Source organism: Scyliorhinus canicula, chromosome 3 (assembly GCF_902713615.1).
Source record: "Scyliorhinus canicula chromosome 3, sScyCan1.1, whole genome shotgun sequence".
Taxonomy (NCBI): Eukaryota; Metazoa; Chordata; class Chondrichthyes; order Carcharhiniformes; family Scyliorhinidae; genus Scyliorhinus; species Scyliorhinus canicula.
Window position 1 is genome coordinate 265,578,352 of NC_052148.1, and position 15,707 is coordinate 265,594,058.

Sequence of the window (15,707 nt, forward strand, 5' to 3'; positions counted from 1 at the left end):
AGGCTCTCGTGTGACAGACACCATCCCAAATAATGTGGGTTGCATTGACCCGTTGAAATCACTTGTATATTTTTAAAATTCGGACTGGCCCTACTTTTTCTAAAGAGTTGAGGGAAGTGGGAGTGGATCAAACTACCTGTTATCAGCGAGGAGCAGGCGTTGAGAAGATAGTCTAGTTTTAAAAAAAATGTTTTTTTAAATAAATCAAAACATTCACGCAACCTGCTCCCAAAAGATATGTGAAAAGAAACGTGTGATGCGGCCAGACATTGGGATATGTTGATGATGGAGCTGTCAGATAGACGAATAAAGAGTGGCGAATCTGGCAACAGTGCATTTCTGAGACAGTTGAAGAGGGAGATATTGAGAGTCCAGCATTGCGTCTGATTGATCCGCGCTGGCTGCAGAGAGCTGCCTCCGCCTCTATTGGTATGGACCCTGTTTTAATTCAATTCCCGTGTTTAAAGCATTACTTCATCGCCCAATCGAAGAGCGAGCGAGACTGAGCAGCAGAATCCAACTTTCCCTGAGCTGGAATGTAGCCTTGAGCTCAATGGGTTAAACACATCACACACACACACACTTGCTACACTAAAGGGGCGGCCCCACTGCTGATTCTGACTGCTGCCCAGTTGGAACTGGGTGTCAAATGTTGCTCTCAGAGAACTGCGCGGGCCCTACCGCATGAGTTTAGATATATTTTTTTGAAAATATTGGGTTGGACGGGGTGCGGGATATTTACAGGAGCGGGTGTGTGTCCTTGCTGGGAAGAGGAGGAGAGAAGGAGGAGGAATAGTGTGGCATCTACAGCACACACTGTGCTCGCCTTCCAATGGTTAGAGACGGGCTCGCAACTCCAGTCGTGTTGCCTGGCGGGCGCTGATGTCGTTCAGACATGATTCCCTGCACCATCCCAGAGCGATGAAGAGTTTAGCGAGCAGACAGCACATTGCCAGCCTGGGTGAGATGGAGATTGCGAGGAGCGGTTGTTAGGGAGTAGCATCTGCCTTGTGTTGCTACTGTGTTGTTGCACACACACACACACACACAACACACAAATACACATCTTGCTTTTCTGCGGGGCTGCTGGTGTATTCCGAAGCAACGTGGTGCTGAAGCTGAGCGCCCTCTTCGGCTCTGGATCACACACATTCTGCTGCTCTCTCGCTTCGGCTCTCTCTCACTCTCTGTCCCTCTCTTATCCTCGTCGGCAGAAAGAAAGAAAGTTTGACAGGTGCGGTGTGCAAATACATCCATACGTTTGCAAATATAGGGGAAGAGAGGACTGGGTCCCAGTCAGATCGGTGGATCATGAAATTTTAGCATTGTGACCACTGCTGCACCTGGAGGAGACGCACTTTTTGCAACAAGATTTTGCACGGCTTTGACTTCACCCCCAGTCCCTCCTTCCTTTCCAATCGACCCCCCGCCCCCTTGTTTCGGAATGTATTATCTTCACTGACTACAAGGACCAGCTGAAGTTAGATTATTTTTTTCCGCTTTAACAACCGATGTGGTGCATCAGCCCCTGGACCTGTGCTGTCTAATCCATTTGACATTTCTGTTGGATTATAACTGGATTCGCTTTTCACGTTGAGAGGAAGCTCCGATGTTTTAACGAGAGAGAGAGGGGAGGGGATCAACGTGACTTTTTTTGGTCCATTTTATTTTTTTTGCACTCGATGTGCAGACAGAGAATCTGGAAAGGGTGTTTTCTATAAAACCAATCCAAGAGCGAGATTGGATTGCAGGAAGATACGGCGAGGAAGGAACCGTTGGGCAAGGGGGTAAAGTGTCTCCGGCGCTGAGGCAAAGGGGCTACCTCTCCCTCAGTCTCTGTTCCATCCTGGGAACGCTCCCAGCCTCCTGGAATTAAAGGCAGCGGATCAACGCGGAGCCTCCCACTGAAAACAGGAGGGAAGCAGACGGGAAGGAAATGGAAGTTTTGCCAGCTCTGTGCCTCGTGTGTCTCCTGCTGTCTGCCTGCACTGATGTGAGCGCCGATTCCATCATCCACATCGGTAAGATACAAACTGCACCCCCCCCCCCCCCCCCCCCACCTCAATCAGATCGCTTTCTGCTGTTTAAAATTGTTCTGGTTTGACACGGGCTGTGGGGAGCTAGGGGACAATGGGTTGTTTGATTTATTATCCCTATAGAACCGAGGCCGATTAGAAGTTGCACATCTCCCAAATCCCGCTCACCGTGCGGGGCATTGAGTGACTCTGGGCAAATGTACGGGGAAAGCGCAGAACTCCCCCCTAGACCCCCCCCCCCCCCCCCACACACACACAGGCACATTCCACACATACATACAAACACACATACATATATACACACATACTCCCACACACACACTCCCACACACATCCAGACATATACATACAGACACATACATACAGACGCGCGCATACTCCCACGCACACATACAGACACATACAGGCAGACACACACTCATACAGACACATACAGGCACACACACACACACACTCATAGACACATACAGGCAGACACACACTCCCACACACACTCACACACAGTCACACGCACACACAGACCCATACATACAGGCACACACACTCCCACTCACACATACTCATACAGGCAGACACACACACGCACACACACTCCCACACACACTCTCACACACAGTCACACGCACACACACAGACACATACATACAGACACACACACTCCCACACACACATACTCATACAGGCAGACGGCACACAAACACTTCCACATACACACAGACACATACATACAGCACACACTCCCACACACACATACAGGCAGACACACACACACTCCCACACACACATACAGGCAGACACACACACACAGACAGGCACACACACATACAGACACGCACACTCACCCCCCCCCCCACATACACACATACAGACACACAGACACACACACATACTCACCCCACACACAGACAGACATACACCTCCCCCCCCCCCCCACACAGACACATACATACAGACATACACAAAAACTCCCCCTCACACACAGACACACACTCACCCATTTTGACAACGAGTGTTTAAAATTGGAATGGGCCAAAGTCACAAACAGCGAAGCACGTTGACAGGCGTGAGAACTTTCATTTTGGGCTTTGGGAAATGAGAACATCTTCATGTGTCTCTTCGAAACAACGAGCAAAACACCCCCCCCCCCCCCCCCCAAAAAAAATTCTCCTCAATCCGGATTTTGGATTGCTTTTGTACCGATTTTGGCATTGGGACTGTTTCTGGCTTTGGGAAGTATTGAAGCCGCGACGTTTTCTTGGCGAGGGGCTGGTGGTATGTCTACACTGGCTGTGTGTGTGTATGTGTGTGTGAGGACTGGGAACAGATCACCATCACACTCCCGGGTTGCACAAAACACCCTTCATTGATTCACTTCTGCTTTGTGATGTGAATTGCAATAACCCTCGGCGAGAGTGGGACAGCCCCACCCAGCCACACACCCACACACACACCTACACACACACACAGACACGCGTTCCCCGTGCCCCCAGAAACGTGCCACACCAATCGGTTGTGCCAGCTGCAACCTTCACCTTCCCTCTCCCACCAACTCTTGCAGGGAAATACATTTCAGTCACGTCTGCATGGGAGGAGGTGTTTACCCCCAGAGTATTTGAGCAGGGAGAAAATTAAACCTCAAGAGTTCAAAAGATTAGTGAAGACATTCCTGGCGGTGACCCACCGCTCCCAGGACATGTATCTATGTCATCCCTCCCACTAGTTGGGGATTCAGCCTTCTGGAGTATAACACTACACACAGCCAGTGGCTCCAAACCACCAGGCTCAAACATGTTGGTTGCTCTGTGACATGAACCAATTTTAAAATCATGCTGAATGTCCCGTAAAAGAGGGTTCAATCCACGGGGTTATATTTTGGGCATCTCTCCAGTTTTAAAGAACCCTTTCGCGCACCTGTCATTGGAGCTAGCAGGAATTAACTGTTGCCACAATGAATGTAGCTTCGCAATTCTGTCGTGAGCACTGAGGGTGATCAAGGTAATTTATTCACGGGCCAGATTTTTCCAGATAATTGTATACAGTATCTATTGGTTTCCTTGGAAAATCTCTGCTAATCCGTACCCCAAATCTGAACGCCAGTGTGTGTTTTTTTCCATCAAGTACAGTTGATGCAATTCTCAACTGCTTTGTGTGGTGGTGATGTGTAATTGTTATTGAGACGAAAGGAGAGCGAAAAAGCTGGAGAATTAATCCTTGCATTCTACTCCGAAATGATCCGCGCGATGATTTGAACTTCCTAAGCGATTGCCTTGTTTGCATTAATTATACATCAACCTTGGCTGCAGCCACCGGCCTGTGTTCATAAGCAAACCCCACTGTCTTTCGAACAGTGACAAATCTGCCCGCGAAAATAATGGACACGGTGCAGAGTGTAAGCCGTGTCTAATTAAAGCAACAGATTCATCAGCGCTGCATGCAAATCATTCTCTTGAAGCTACAACACACACAGTGCTCGCACCTTGCTGGACCCCATCAAGCATTTCGTATGAGGAGTACAGTTAAAAACCTGTCGTTACGATTACTCAGCTGTATCTTACTTTCAACATGGTGTAGTTGAAGTGAATCCAATTTAAGGGGGAACTAGGGTAAATGAGTAAGGAAAGAATCGTAGAATTTACAGTGCAAAAAGAGGCCATTCAGCCCAACCAGTCCTACACCGGCCCTTGAAAGAGCACCCTGCTTAAACTCTCACCTCCACTCTCTCCCAGTAACCCAGTAACACCACCTAACCTTCGGTCGCTAAGGGTCAATTTAGCATGGCCAATCCACCTAACCTGCACATCTGGATTGTGGGAGGAAACCCGAGCACCCGGAGGAAACCCACGCAGACACGGGGAGAAAGTGCAAACTCCACACAGTCACCCGAGGCCGGAATTGAACCCGGGTCCCTGGAGCTTTGAGGCAGCAGTGCTGATCATTGTGCCCAATAGAAATGTATGCAAATATGATGAGATGAAATCGGGTTGGGGAAGGCTCCAGTGGAGCACAGGCACTGGCATACATTTGTTGGACCAACTGATCTGTTTCTGTGCTGAAAATTCTTTGTAATATCTACCTCCTCTGCTTGGAGTATATATGACTCTCTGCAGATCTCTGGCTGGTTGAGTTTGCATAACATACTCATAACCCCAATGTATGCTCAAGGGTAGCTCTGTACTTGTTCCACCCTCTGGTGATGGATGCTCATTTTTCTCTCCTCTGGAGGTAATATTCTTCGTTAATAATGACTTGTTGACTTATGAGTAGGGTGCCCTCTGAACTCAACAGTCAGGTTTATTAATGGAGACGCTACTCCCAAATATGGAGTGAATGTAGTCACTGGTTACTGCTGTGCTTCCATATTGCTTCAAACAAGCCCAGTCCCACATATAAACTGTGCACTGAAAATCAATTATAGGTCCAGTTTTATGAGTTCCAGCTAATCACATCCTTAGCACACATTTATTCGAAAATTCTTTGTATGCGGTGCCCCATTATGGAATTAGTTAACCAATTTTCCTGCTAATGATTTGAAATAAAGCCTATCAAACAACAATATAAAACTCTGTGCATGGCATTTGTGACTCTCCACGGTTTATCAGTGTTTTACAAGTGTTTTTAAATCTGCACTGTTTTTAGTAGTAAAGCAACAGACCAACTTTAACATTTAATTCATTTGTTTTATCCTTGAGCACCTTTATTTAAACACAGCTGGTTTGAATGAGCTATTCACCTTCATATCAAAATAGATAAATCAATGTGGCTGGTAATTGTGGAAGCCATTTGGTTTGTAACTAGTTCTATTGCTAATAACTTAGCGTCCTCACAATAGGACTCAGAAATTCATTCAAACTCATTTTCTCCCAATTATGCCATTGGCACTGGGTGTATCAATCAAAATTGATTCAGAGGCAAGATGTTAAAGTTAATTAAATCCTTTTCAATAATTGAATTTTCGACAGGCTGGTGAAATTTGCTCTTTGAACAGTTACTTTTGACAAACAAGTCACTTTAACTTTGAATTAACAGTCGGAGATACAATATTCAATAACCTGACTGCAAATAAATAATTAATTGACCCACCATTTCTTGGGTGATATGGATGTAAACAAAATAAAGAGTCCACCGATTTCATCCAGTAACCCGATCCAAATTTGTACCAATTGTATCATCAAATAAAACAAATTTATATTCAATAAACAGATGTATTTTTCTCTAGTACCAATTATTAGGCATGGCATTCATCAAGAGGTTGAAAGTTTACATTTACCATGGCTGGCACAGTGATAGAACTAGTGTGGGCATCCCTTTCAGATAATTGCTTTTGTAAATTTTGGGCAGCACAGTAGCAAACTGTTGCTTCACAGTGCCAGGGTCCCAGGTTTGATACCCGGTTTGGATCACTGCCTGTGTGGAGCCTGCACACTCTCCCTGTGTCTGCGTGGGTTTCTTCCGGGTACTCCAGTTTCCTCACGCAAGTCCTGAAAGATGTACAGTTAGGTCATTTTGGACATTCTTAATTCTCCCGCTATGTACCCGAACAAGCGCCGGAAAGTGGCGACAAAGGGCTTTGCACAGTAACCTAATTGCAGTGTTAATGTAAGTCTACTTGTGACAATAAAGATTGTTGTTATTATTATTATTATTATTAAGTGGTTATATTTGCTGCAGTCCAGATTAAGTGATTATAAATTGGGGAAGAAATGCCGTAAATCACAGTTAATTAAGAACTGGGATAGAGTTCTCAGTATAATAATTGCTTATTGTTACAAGTAGGCTTCAATGACGTTACTGTGAAAAGCCCCTAGTTTCCACATTCCGGCACCTGTTCGGGGAGTGTTCCACATTGGTCTAATATATACAAAGTGCCATCTTTCAGATGTCACCTTTTAAACTGCTGCCCACCTGCCATCTCAGGCAGAGGTTAAATATCGAATGTTACTATTTTGAAAATGAGCAGGGCAGGTCTCCCAACATTGTTAACATGGATTATCTAGCAATGGTTATCTTGCTGTATATAGGACCATGCTGTACGAAGCTTGAATGCACATTTTCTACTCCAGAATACCGACTGCATTTCAAATGCACTTCATTAGCTGTATCCAGGGCTTGTGAAATGCCTGCAAGTCTTTCCTATATTTTATAACCTGCAATTTAAAATTTAGAATTTAGGTTCGAATCAAAACAGATTGCTGGATATCCTACAGTAAGTCAGCCACATCAAGAGTTTTCAGTGTGATGTAACCTACTGCAATTAAGAGGAATCAATTTAGTTTTCTGCTGAATGAGATGGTGTAGCATTTATTATTTTCATGCCAAATAGTAATTTTCATGTTTAATTGATTTCAGTATAAAAGTATTAGAAACTTTTAATCAATTGTGTTCTTTAAGTGACACCGGTGTGGAGTTATCCAGAAATGAAAGTCCTTCTCGATGTCAAGGAGACACCAAATCTTTCTTTTACTGCATTCCACAAGCATGCTCTCCCCACAGTTTATTAAACCTGTGATGAACACTCAATACAATGCATTGTCTTTGAGCCCCTGTGAAATATGCTGCAATGACCTGCTGTGGTAAAGGGATATCTTGAGCAACGTGCTTGAATTTGCCCAAATTGAGGGCGGAAGGTGCGGAGCAAAATTAATCTTCGTCAATTCTCCGGCACATCCGAGATGTTAGCTCAAAGCAGCATTATCATCTGCAGAGATCTGGAGCGAGTTGCCTGTCAATACGTTCATGTAACACCTAGGGTGGGGGGGGAAAATTAATATATGCTCTTGGGAGATGGATACAAGCAGGGTGAATAGTAAATACCCTGAGAACATTGTGGGGGTGGAGTTAGAAATTAAGATCCATTTATATGATGAGCCCATCTGGTCTCTCACAACAGTTAGGTTGATGGCATAAGACCATTTCAACCAACTTCATATCTTTCAGCAGTCAGTTTCCTGCTCATTTCCTTTTAGTTTAACATCTTATTCACTGCTGGGTGTGGGAGACAATTTCGTAGTGTTGCCATATTTGTATCATTGCAAAGCAGTTTCCACACTTGTCACACGATGCTCTGGAGTCAGATCTTGCATTCTGCTATTGTTCATGGCGACACAGGATAATCTTGGGGTAACAATTTCAATTAAGTGCGAACTTAGAAGAACGTAGAAACAAGGGAGAAGATTTCTGGAGAAAATGGACACTTCTGCAAGTACATAAGCAGGACCTCTAACTGGCTCGCCTAAATGGTGAGAACAAAGAAGATTACAGCCCTGGAACAGGCCCTTCGGCCCTCCAAGCCTCCACCGACCATGCTGAACTAAAATCCCAAAGAAGAACAAAGAAAATTATTTATTTATTTAAATTTAGAGTACCCAATCATCTTTTCCAATTAAGGGGCAATTTAGCGTGGCCAATCCACCTAGCTTGCACATCTTTGGGTTGTGGGGGTGAAACCCACGCAAACACGGGGAGAACGTGCAAACTCCAAACGGACAGTGACCCAGAGCCGGGATCGAACCTGGGACCTCAGCGCGTGAGACCACAGTGCTAACCCACTGTGCCACCGTGCTTCCCTAATAAAGAAAATTATAATTACTTAAGCATTAACTTTTTAGTACATATATATTTCAAATCTATCCGCATGGATCTAGTTCTATCTTGTATGTCAGAGTGTAGATATCACACCGAAAGGATAAAATGGCTTTTTTTAAAAGAAAGGTGAATCTTGTAATTTAGTGCTGTTTTTATCTGAAAGGAAAAATAAGTTAACAATCTTTCAATCTTCAGATTTACTTCAGCAATACAGCCATACAGAATTGTGACTGTTGTCAGGCAATGTTGGCTTCTAACAATTAGGGCATCTGTCACCAGTGATGCACTGGTGTGCAACTGCCTGTGAGATGCCACAGACCTCGCACTGATATCTGTGGCCATCTGCCTCGAGAGTCACATTCTCCTTTGGCACTGGTTCTCAGTCATGCTCAGAGACTGTCACTTTGGTCTGTAAATCCTGTGCCCAGGATGGTGTCTCATTTGTGTCCCTTGGCCCTCTCCGCTGACCTCCGAATGAAATGAAATGAAAATCGCTTATTGTCACAAGTAGGCTTCAAGTCAAGTTACTGTGAAAAGCCCCTAGTCACCACGTTCCGGCGCCTGTTCGGGGAGGCCGGTACGGGAATTGAACCGTGCTGCTGGCCTCCCTTGGTCTGCTTTCAAAGCCAGCGATTTAGCCCTGTGCTAAACCGGCCCCTAATGCCTGCCCCTCTGCCCTTCCTGCGCAGGCTCCGACTCCTCCTCCCAAAAGGCCTTGATTTCTGAGGGCGTGGCACCCTTCCTGGTGTTCAGTTGAAACCCAAACGGCCCTGTTCAGTGCTCTGACGCACAGGTAATGGAGAAGGCCTATGACCCCCTAAACTGGCAAAGTTCTGAATGCCAATTCCTTTCCTGACCTGTCAGGGACTGCTGACAGCTTAACTTCAAAGTTTCAAAGTCTTTAGCTCATTAAAAGCACAAATACATATTAAACATTCTTAGCCTCCCTGACTTGCCCTCGAGAAGATTCTTGCCGTCCTGCCATTGGTCTGATTCAGACAGCTGTTGAACACTGGCTGCCCTGTGAAGATTACAAAGGGTCAGAGTGCAACTTTGAGCAAGCTCTTAACAACTTTAATTGGCCTGTTTCATCCGTGGATCACCTCCTGGTCCTCCCTCTCCTGCTTTCGCTTGCAACTGCAAACTAACTCATCAGAATTAATGGGAAATTACAGAAACTATAAACATTGTGCTGCTTTTAATGCAATACATTTATGTACTTTACTTTTTTAATTAAATATCATAGGTAAATTCATTTATGCCAGAAACAAAAAGTAGACATTTTCATATTATTAATGTTAGCATTCCAAGAGAACATATGTATTTTAAACATTCTAATGTACGACACAATCATCGTAATAATCATTATTTCTGAAATGAAGAGCTTATCTTACATCTATAAAAATCAACATAAATCTTCCAATAAAACTACATTGGTGTTGCTCGTGATGTTGTTGTGTGGGTCATGCAAGCGACGGGGTTAAAGATTCTGGCCTGCTCTCCCTACTGGCCTTGGCTAAGGTGGACATCAAAATCTTCTGCCCTGTTCCTGGCTGGGGTTTTCCGGGGCTGCTGGTATCAGTGAATGGAGTTTTGGCTGGAACGCCAGACCTTCCACTCTCGCTCAAAGCAGCAGCGGCCACATATGGGACCAGATAATCTAACCCGTTGTTTGTTGAGACCTGACCACAAACCAACCGGACGGAGGACCCTTGTGAGCAACAAGTAAGAACCACTGTTCTAAAGTAAGAACAAGAACTTGCATTCAACATGGGGACATTTTCCAAGATGCCTCATAAGAGCAGAACCAGATAAAAAGGGACACGGCTATTGAAGGAGCTATTAGGACAGGATATTTAGTCAGAGAGGTAGATTTCAAGGAACAGCTCAAAGTAACAGAGATAGGCAGAGAGATTGAGGGAGGGAATTCCAAAGCTTGAGGTTCAGTCAATTCAAGGCACCGCTACAAAATGCTAGGCAACGTGAGTGAAGGATTGCAAGAGGCCAAAATTGGAGGAACAGGGCTCTGGGGCTGGAAGAGGTTCCAGTGATGGGGAGGAGCAAAAGATTGAGTTTTTTTTAAATAATTGAGCTGATGGTGGACTGGGTAAAAACTGGGTAAAAGCATGCTTTATCTGGGTGAGAGTCAGTCAAGTGGCAGACACTACAGAAGCATGGTCATGCTATTTCACACTCCCTCCCTTTCTCTCCTTTGAAAAATGTCACCACTTGCTAGGGTGAAAGAATAGTGTTCAGACATGTTGGAAATATAGTCCACCATTTAAGCGCAAAAGAAAACAATTAAAGGGCAATATTATTCAGGGTCTGGCTTATACTGCTTGACGGATAATTTCACAGTTGCTGATTGTGGTCCTGTGGTCGCTATGCACTATCAGGTGTTGCTGCTGAAAGCAGATTAGACATTGAGAATAACATTTCCCGCTTGATGCAGCAACACAAATGATGTTTGTATCAGCGTTAATGTATTTATTATAATGGTTGATGCATGAGCTGTTACAATAGCTGGTGCAGAAGCAACATGATATTACATTCCCCCCCTCTCTCACCATGTTGCTATCGTATCCGAGTCTGGCATTCATCACAAGATACTCATGCACTCCCTGTTTGGAGCCATTGGACAAAGATTAGACCAGGAATTCTGGCTAATTTGTTTGTCCTCTTAGCCTTTTGACCGTGAGAGGAATCTGTAATGCTTCAATCTCAGTTTATGGGTGCCTCGTGGGTAGCCTCCCTGCCTCTGAAGTTTTGGTTTTGAGTACCATCCCAGGACTTGGATGTTCAAGGAAGTTACATCCATAACACGGCCAAGCAGGTTAACTGTCAATCTGCAAATCCTCCCAACATGCACCATTGGCAGTGATCAAAACGGGAGAGGTTCCTGGTCAGCCATGTGATGGAAAAAAATGTTGGAGTCTCTACCATCACTACCCATAGCTCCAAACTACAACAAGCCACAGCAACTCGGGCTCCCTGTGTGGACTGCAACACACACAATCACCTTCATCACCAAACCCCCTTGAGGATTGAGATCAGATGACTTGGCAACAGATTGAATCTTGGGACTATGCTGCTTTGTATAGTTCAGTACTGATAACCATTTTGTGAGATTCGTATTTGCTTAATTTTCAACTGGAGTCTAAATAAACATGAACACTTTGACATTTATCAATATGGCTGGTGGAAAAGAAGAGTTTTGTCCAATAGAAAATGTTAACTAGTGACAAGTGTGACTTCAGCAATACTGGTTTAATCACAAACACAAATTTTATTTGAAAATGCCTTCAGTACATTCATACGATACTTGTAAATATGCTTTGCTTCCCTGTAGCCTTGACTGTTCTAACATACTCCTGGCTGGCGTCCCACATCAACATTTCACCATCCAAATCTCTGCTACTTGTGTCCTTACTCGCACCACGTCCCACTCACACATTATTCCTGTGATCACTGATCTACATTGTCTTCCAGTATACAATGCCTCCATTTCACTATCTTCATCCTTTCAAATCCCTCCATGACCTCCCCCTTCTCCCTATTTCAGTAACCTCCGACCAACCCCACAACCCTCTTGAAATATCTTCAGTCCTCTAACTCTGGTGTTTCAAGCCTTCCCAATTTTAATCACTCCACCATTGGAAACCATGCTTTCAGCTACCAAGACTCTCAGCTTTGGAATCCTGTGCATAAATCTCTTCACCTCTACATCTTACTCTGCTCCTTTAATACGCTCTTTAAAACTTACCTCTTTGACAAAGCTTTTGGTCATGTATCCTGATATCTCCTTCTGTGGTAACATGTTTTGCTTCATTATCCTCCTGTGGGGTGTGTCTGTCTTGGGATAGCTTATTACATGGAAGACCTTATATGGGTGAGATGCTGGGGTAGTGGTCATATCAAGTGGGCTAGCAATCCTGAGATCCAGGCGGAGATCCTGGGGCAAGGGTTCAAATCTCACCCTGCCGCTTGTGGAATATGAATTGAAAAGCTAGTCTCAGTAATGATGGCCATTGCCAATTTTCATACCACCTTATCTGGTTCACTAATGTCCTTCAGTGGAGGAAGTCTGCCGTCCTTATCTGGTCTGGCCTACAGGTGACTCCAGACCCACAACAATGTGGTTGACTCTTAACTGCCCCCTCTGAAATGGTGTGGCAAGCCACTAGGTTCAAGGGCCATTAGGGATGGGCAACAAGTATTGGCCTTGCCCGTGATGCCCTCAGCTCATGAAAGAATAATTTAAAAAAAGCACAAGTTGTTGTTAACTACTGTTAAACTTTCACCAACAATCCATAACCAAGGAAGAAATTTCCTCCGAATGATCAAAGAAGACACATACACCGTCTGCTTTTTGCCTCACCGTGTTGCTTGAAAACGTACTAAAAGAGGTGTCAGTTCGCCCGTAAGAACCAAGTGAATCTGAGTGTGGAGATCACGTGCCGACGAAATTGTGCTTGTTGCTCATTTTTTAATTTACTGATCAGAAATTCAATTAGCCACATCTGGCTTCCCAATTAGCCTCACACGGCTAATGGTGAATGTGTTGGAGTAGAGGAAAGGTTTTGTTTTAATCGGGTGTGACAATTACATATATTCAAATTGGCAGTTCTCCCTTGGGTAGGGGAGACTGATGATATGTCCCTGCTTCCCTGGTGCAACTGCAATGCATTGTCAAGGAACTGGAAAAGCATTTCCCTTATTGCAGGGAGCTGCGCTTTACTTCAGCAGGTTGTTGGTTCTGTCACTATTTCAACACCCATGTTAACCATTTTAATTGAAGTGGGTGAATGCCTCGGATGTTGAAGAGGCCAATGTAAATGTATTAAACTTCAATTGGTTTGTGACACCCGCCATCATTTCTAGACTTGTTTATGTATGTTTGTGTTGCGCGGTTGAGAATTCCAGTTTCTCCTTGGACTATTTGTCACTGTCAGTGGGAAATGTTTTGTTTTGCTTCTGGGACTTTACTGTCCTGTGCCTCTGGATGTGGTTAGATGCCCTGCAGGTCTCACTGAGTGCCTGGCTTGTGCTCTATAGCTCCCATTATATGACTTCCTGAATGATCGTAGCTCATAAATTAAATAGATACTCTTGGCTTTCTGTGGCGGCCAAGATTTTATGAAACGTTATGAAATCCAGTTACATAAGACATGGTGACATTGTTCCAACCCAAATGAAAAGATATTGATACCACTCTGGTGGGAAAATGCAGCATTCCTTCAGTGGCTTTCTTTGAAATATAGTTACCAGTTTTCTTTTTGTAACAGCCTTCATTATAACACTGAGAAGGATATTGTGAATGAATTTTGTTTCGGCATGGGGTGAAGTTGGAAACCCTGGGTTGTGCAGTCAATCAGAATACATCCTGCTGGTATGGTTTGCGGCAGTCTTCCCTTTGAAAGTTTGACAAACAGTGGAGATTCCTTGTAAAAACATACGCTACAATAGTCTCTGTGCATTACTGTAGCAAACATATAGGGTCCAGGTAGGTTAGAGGTGGATAATGCCTTTGGAACAAGAATCATTTTCTTCAAATTATGGCAAATTTCAAACATCTAAATAATGCTTCAGCAAACACTCCCCATAAAACTCTTCAATTTATTCAGAAATGACTATGACTGGTCTGCTCGAATGGCAAGTGACAGTTCTTAAAAGTTTGAGAACACGCACTGACCGATCCAAAAACAAAATTTTCCATGCTGTTACCAGACTCCTGAATGACCCTCTTATGGACTGACCTTTTTTTATAAATGTTTTTTATTGGGTTTTTGAACAAAGTATATTTAAGAAGAGCACACACAAACATACCACAAAAAGAACAAACGTAAAATAAAATAACTGGTAGGGTATTATGCACCAGCTCAACAGCAGCAACTCTGTACAATTGGCAATATTATTTTTGATACATAAGTATGCATCTATTTGTGTGTGTGTGTGTGTGTGTGGGGGGGGGGGGGGAACTGGGGAGGTAGATAAACATTTGGGTGCCGGAGAAACAACTACAGGGGGCAATACGCGAGTGAGTCTGGTGCTGGTGTTGTCACTTGCTTCTCCCAGATGGATTTCACTGCCATTGTCGTCTCGCCTTCCCTTCTGCTTCAGCCGTTCGGCCCGTCTTTCACCCGGATTTTCCTTGTTCTCTGTCCCTGTCGATGCAAAGTTTGTTATCGTTTCCCATGCCCTCCTTCCGGCTATCATTCTCCTGCCACCCCCCGCCCCCCACCTCTCTGGTTCCCCTCTATTGTTCCCTGCCTCTTCACTCTTCCCCCCTCCTTTAGTGGTGTTCCACAGGGATCCGTGCTCGGACCACTGTTGTTTGTGATATACATAAATGATCTGGACGAAGGTATAAGTGGTCTGATGAGCAAGTTTGCAGATGATACTAAGATTGGTGGAGTTGCAGATAGCGAGGCGGACTGTCAGAGAATACAGCAAAATATAGATAGATTGGAGAGTTGGGCAGAGAAATGGCAGATGGAGTTCAATCCAGGCAAATGTGAGGTGATACCATTTTGGAAGATCTAACTCAAGAGCAGACTATATGGTCAATGGAAGAGTCCTTGGGAAAATTGATGTCCAGAGAGATCTGGGAGTTCAGGTCCATTGTACCCTGAAGGTGGCAACGCAGGTTGATAGAGTGGTCAAGAAGGCATACAGCATGCTTGCCTTCATCGGACGGGGTATTGAGTACAAGAGTCAGCAGGTCATGTTACAGTTGTATCGGACTTTGGTCAGGCCACATTTGGAATACTGCGTGCAGTTCTGGTCGCCACATTACCAGAAGGATGTGGATGCTTTAGAGAGGGTACAGAGGAGGTTCACCAGGATGTTACCTGGTATGAAGGGTGCTAGCTATGAAGAAAGGTTGAGTAGATTAGGATTGTTTTCATTGGAAAGATGGAGGTTGAGGGGAGACCTTATTGAGGTTTACAAAATTATGAGAGGTGTGGACAGGGTGGATAGCAACAAGCTTTTTCCAAGAGTGGGGGTGTCAATTACAAGGAGTCACGATTTCAAGGTGAAAGAGGGAAAGTTTAAGGGAGATGTGCGTGGAAAGTTTTTTACGCAGAG

The 15,707-nt window shown here is 44.5% G+C and overlaps 1 protein-coding gene across 3 annotated transcripts in view; it reads left to right on the forward strand.

Annotated features, from left to right (window-relative positions):
• Window positions 1–637: 637 nt before the first annotated feature.
• grid2 (glutamate receptor, ionotropic, delta 2) overlaps window positions 638–15,707 on the forward strand; it is a 1,198,200-nt gene continuing 1,183,130 nt past the window's right edge. For all 3 annotated transcript variants that reach the window (XM_038792750.1, XM_038792751.1, XM_038792752.1), the window contains exon 1: window positions 638–2,021. In XM_038792750.1, coding sequence (XP_038648678.1) covers window positions 1,937–2,021 — 85 coding nt within the window. In that variant the 5' untranslated portion in view covers window positions 638–1,936. The remainder of the gene's footprint in view (window positions 2,022–15,707) is intronic.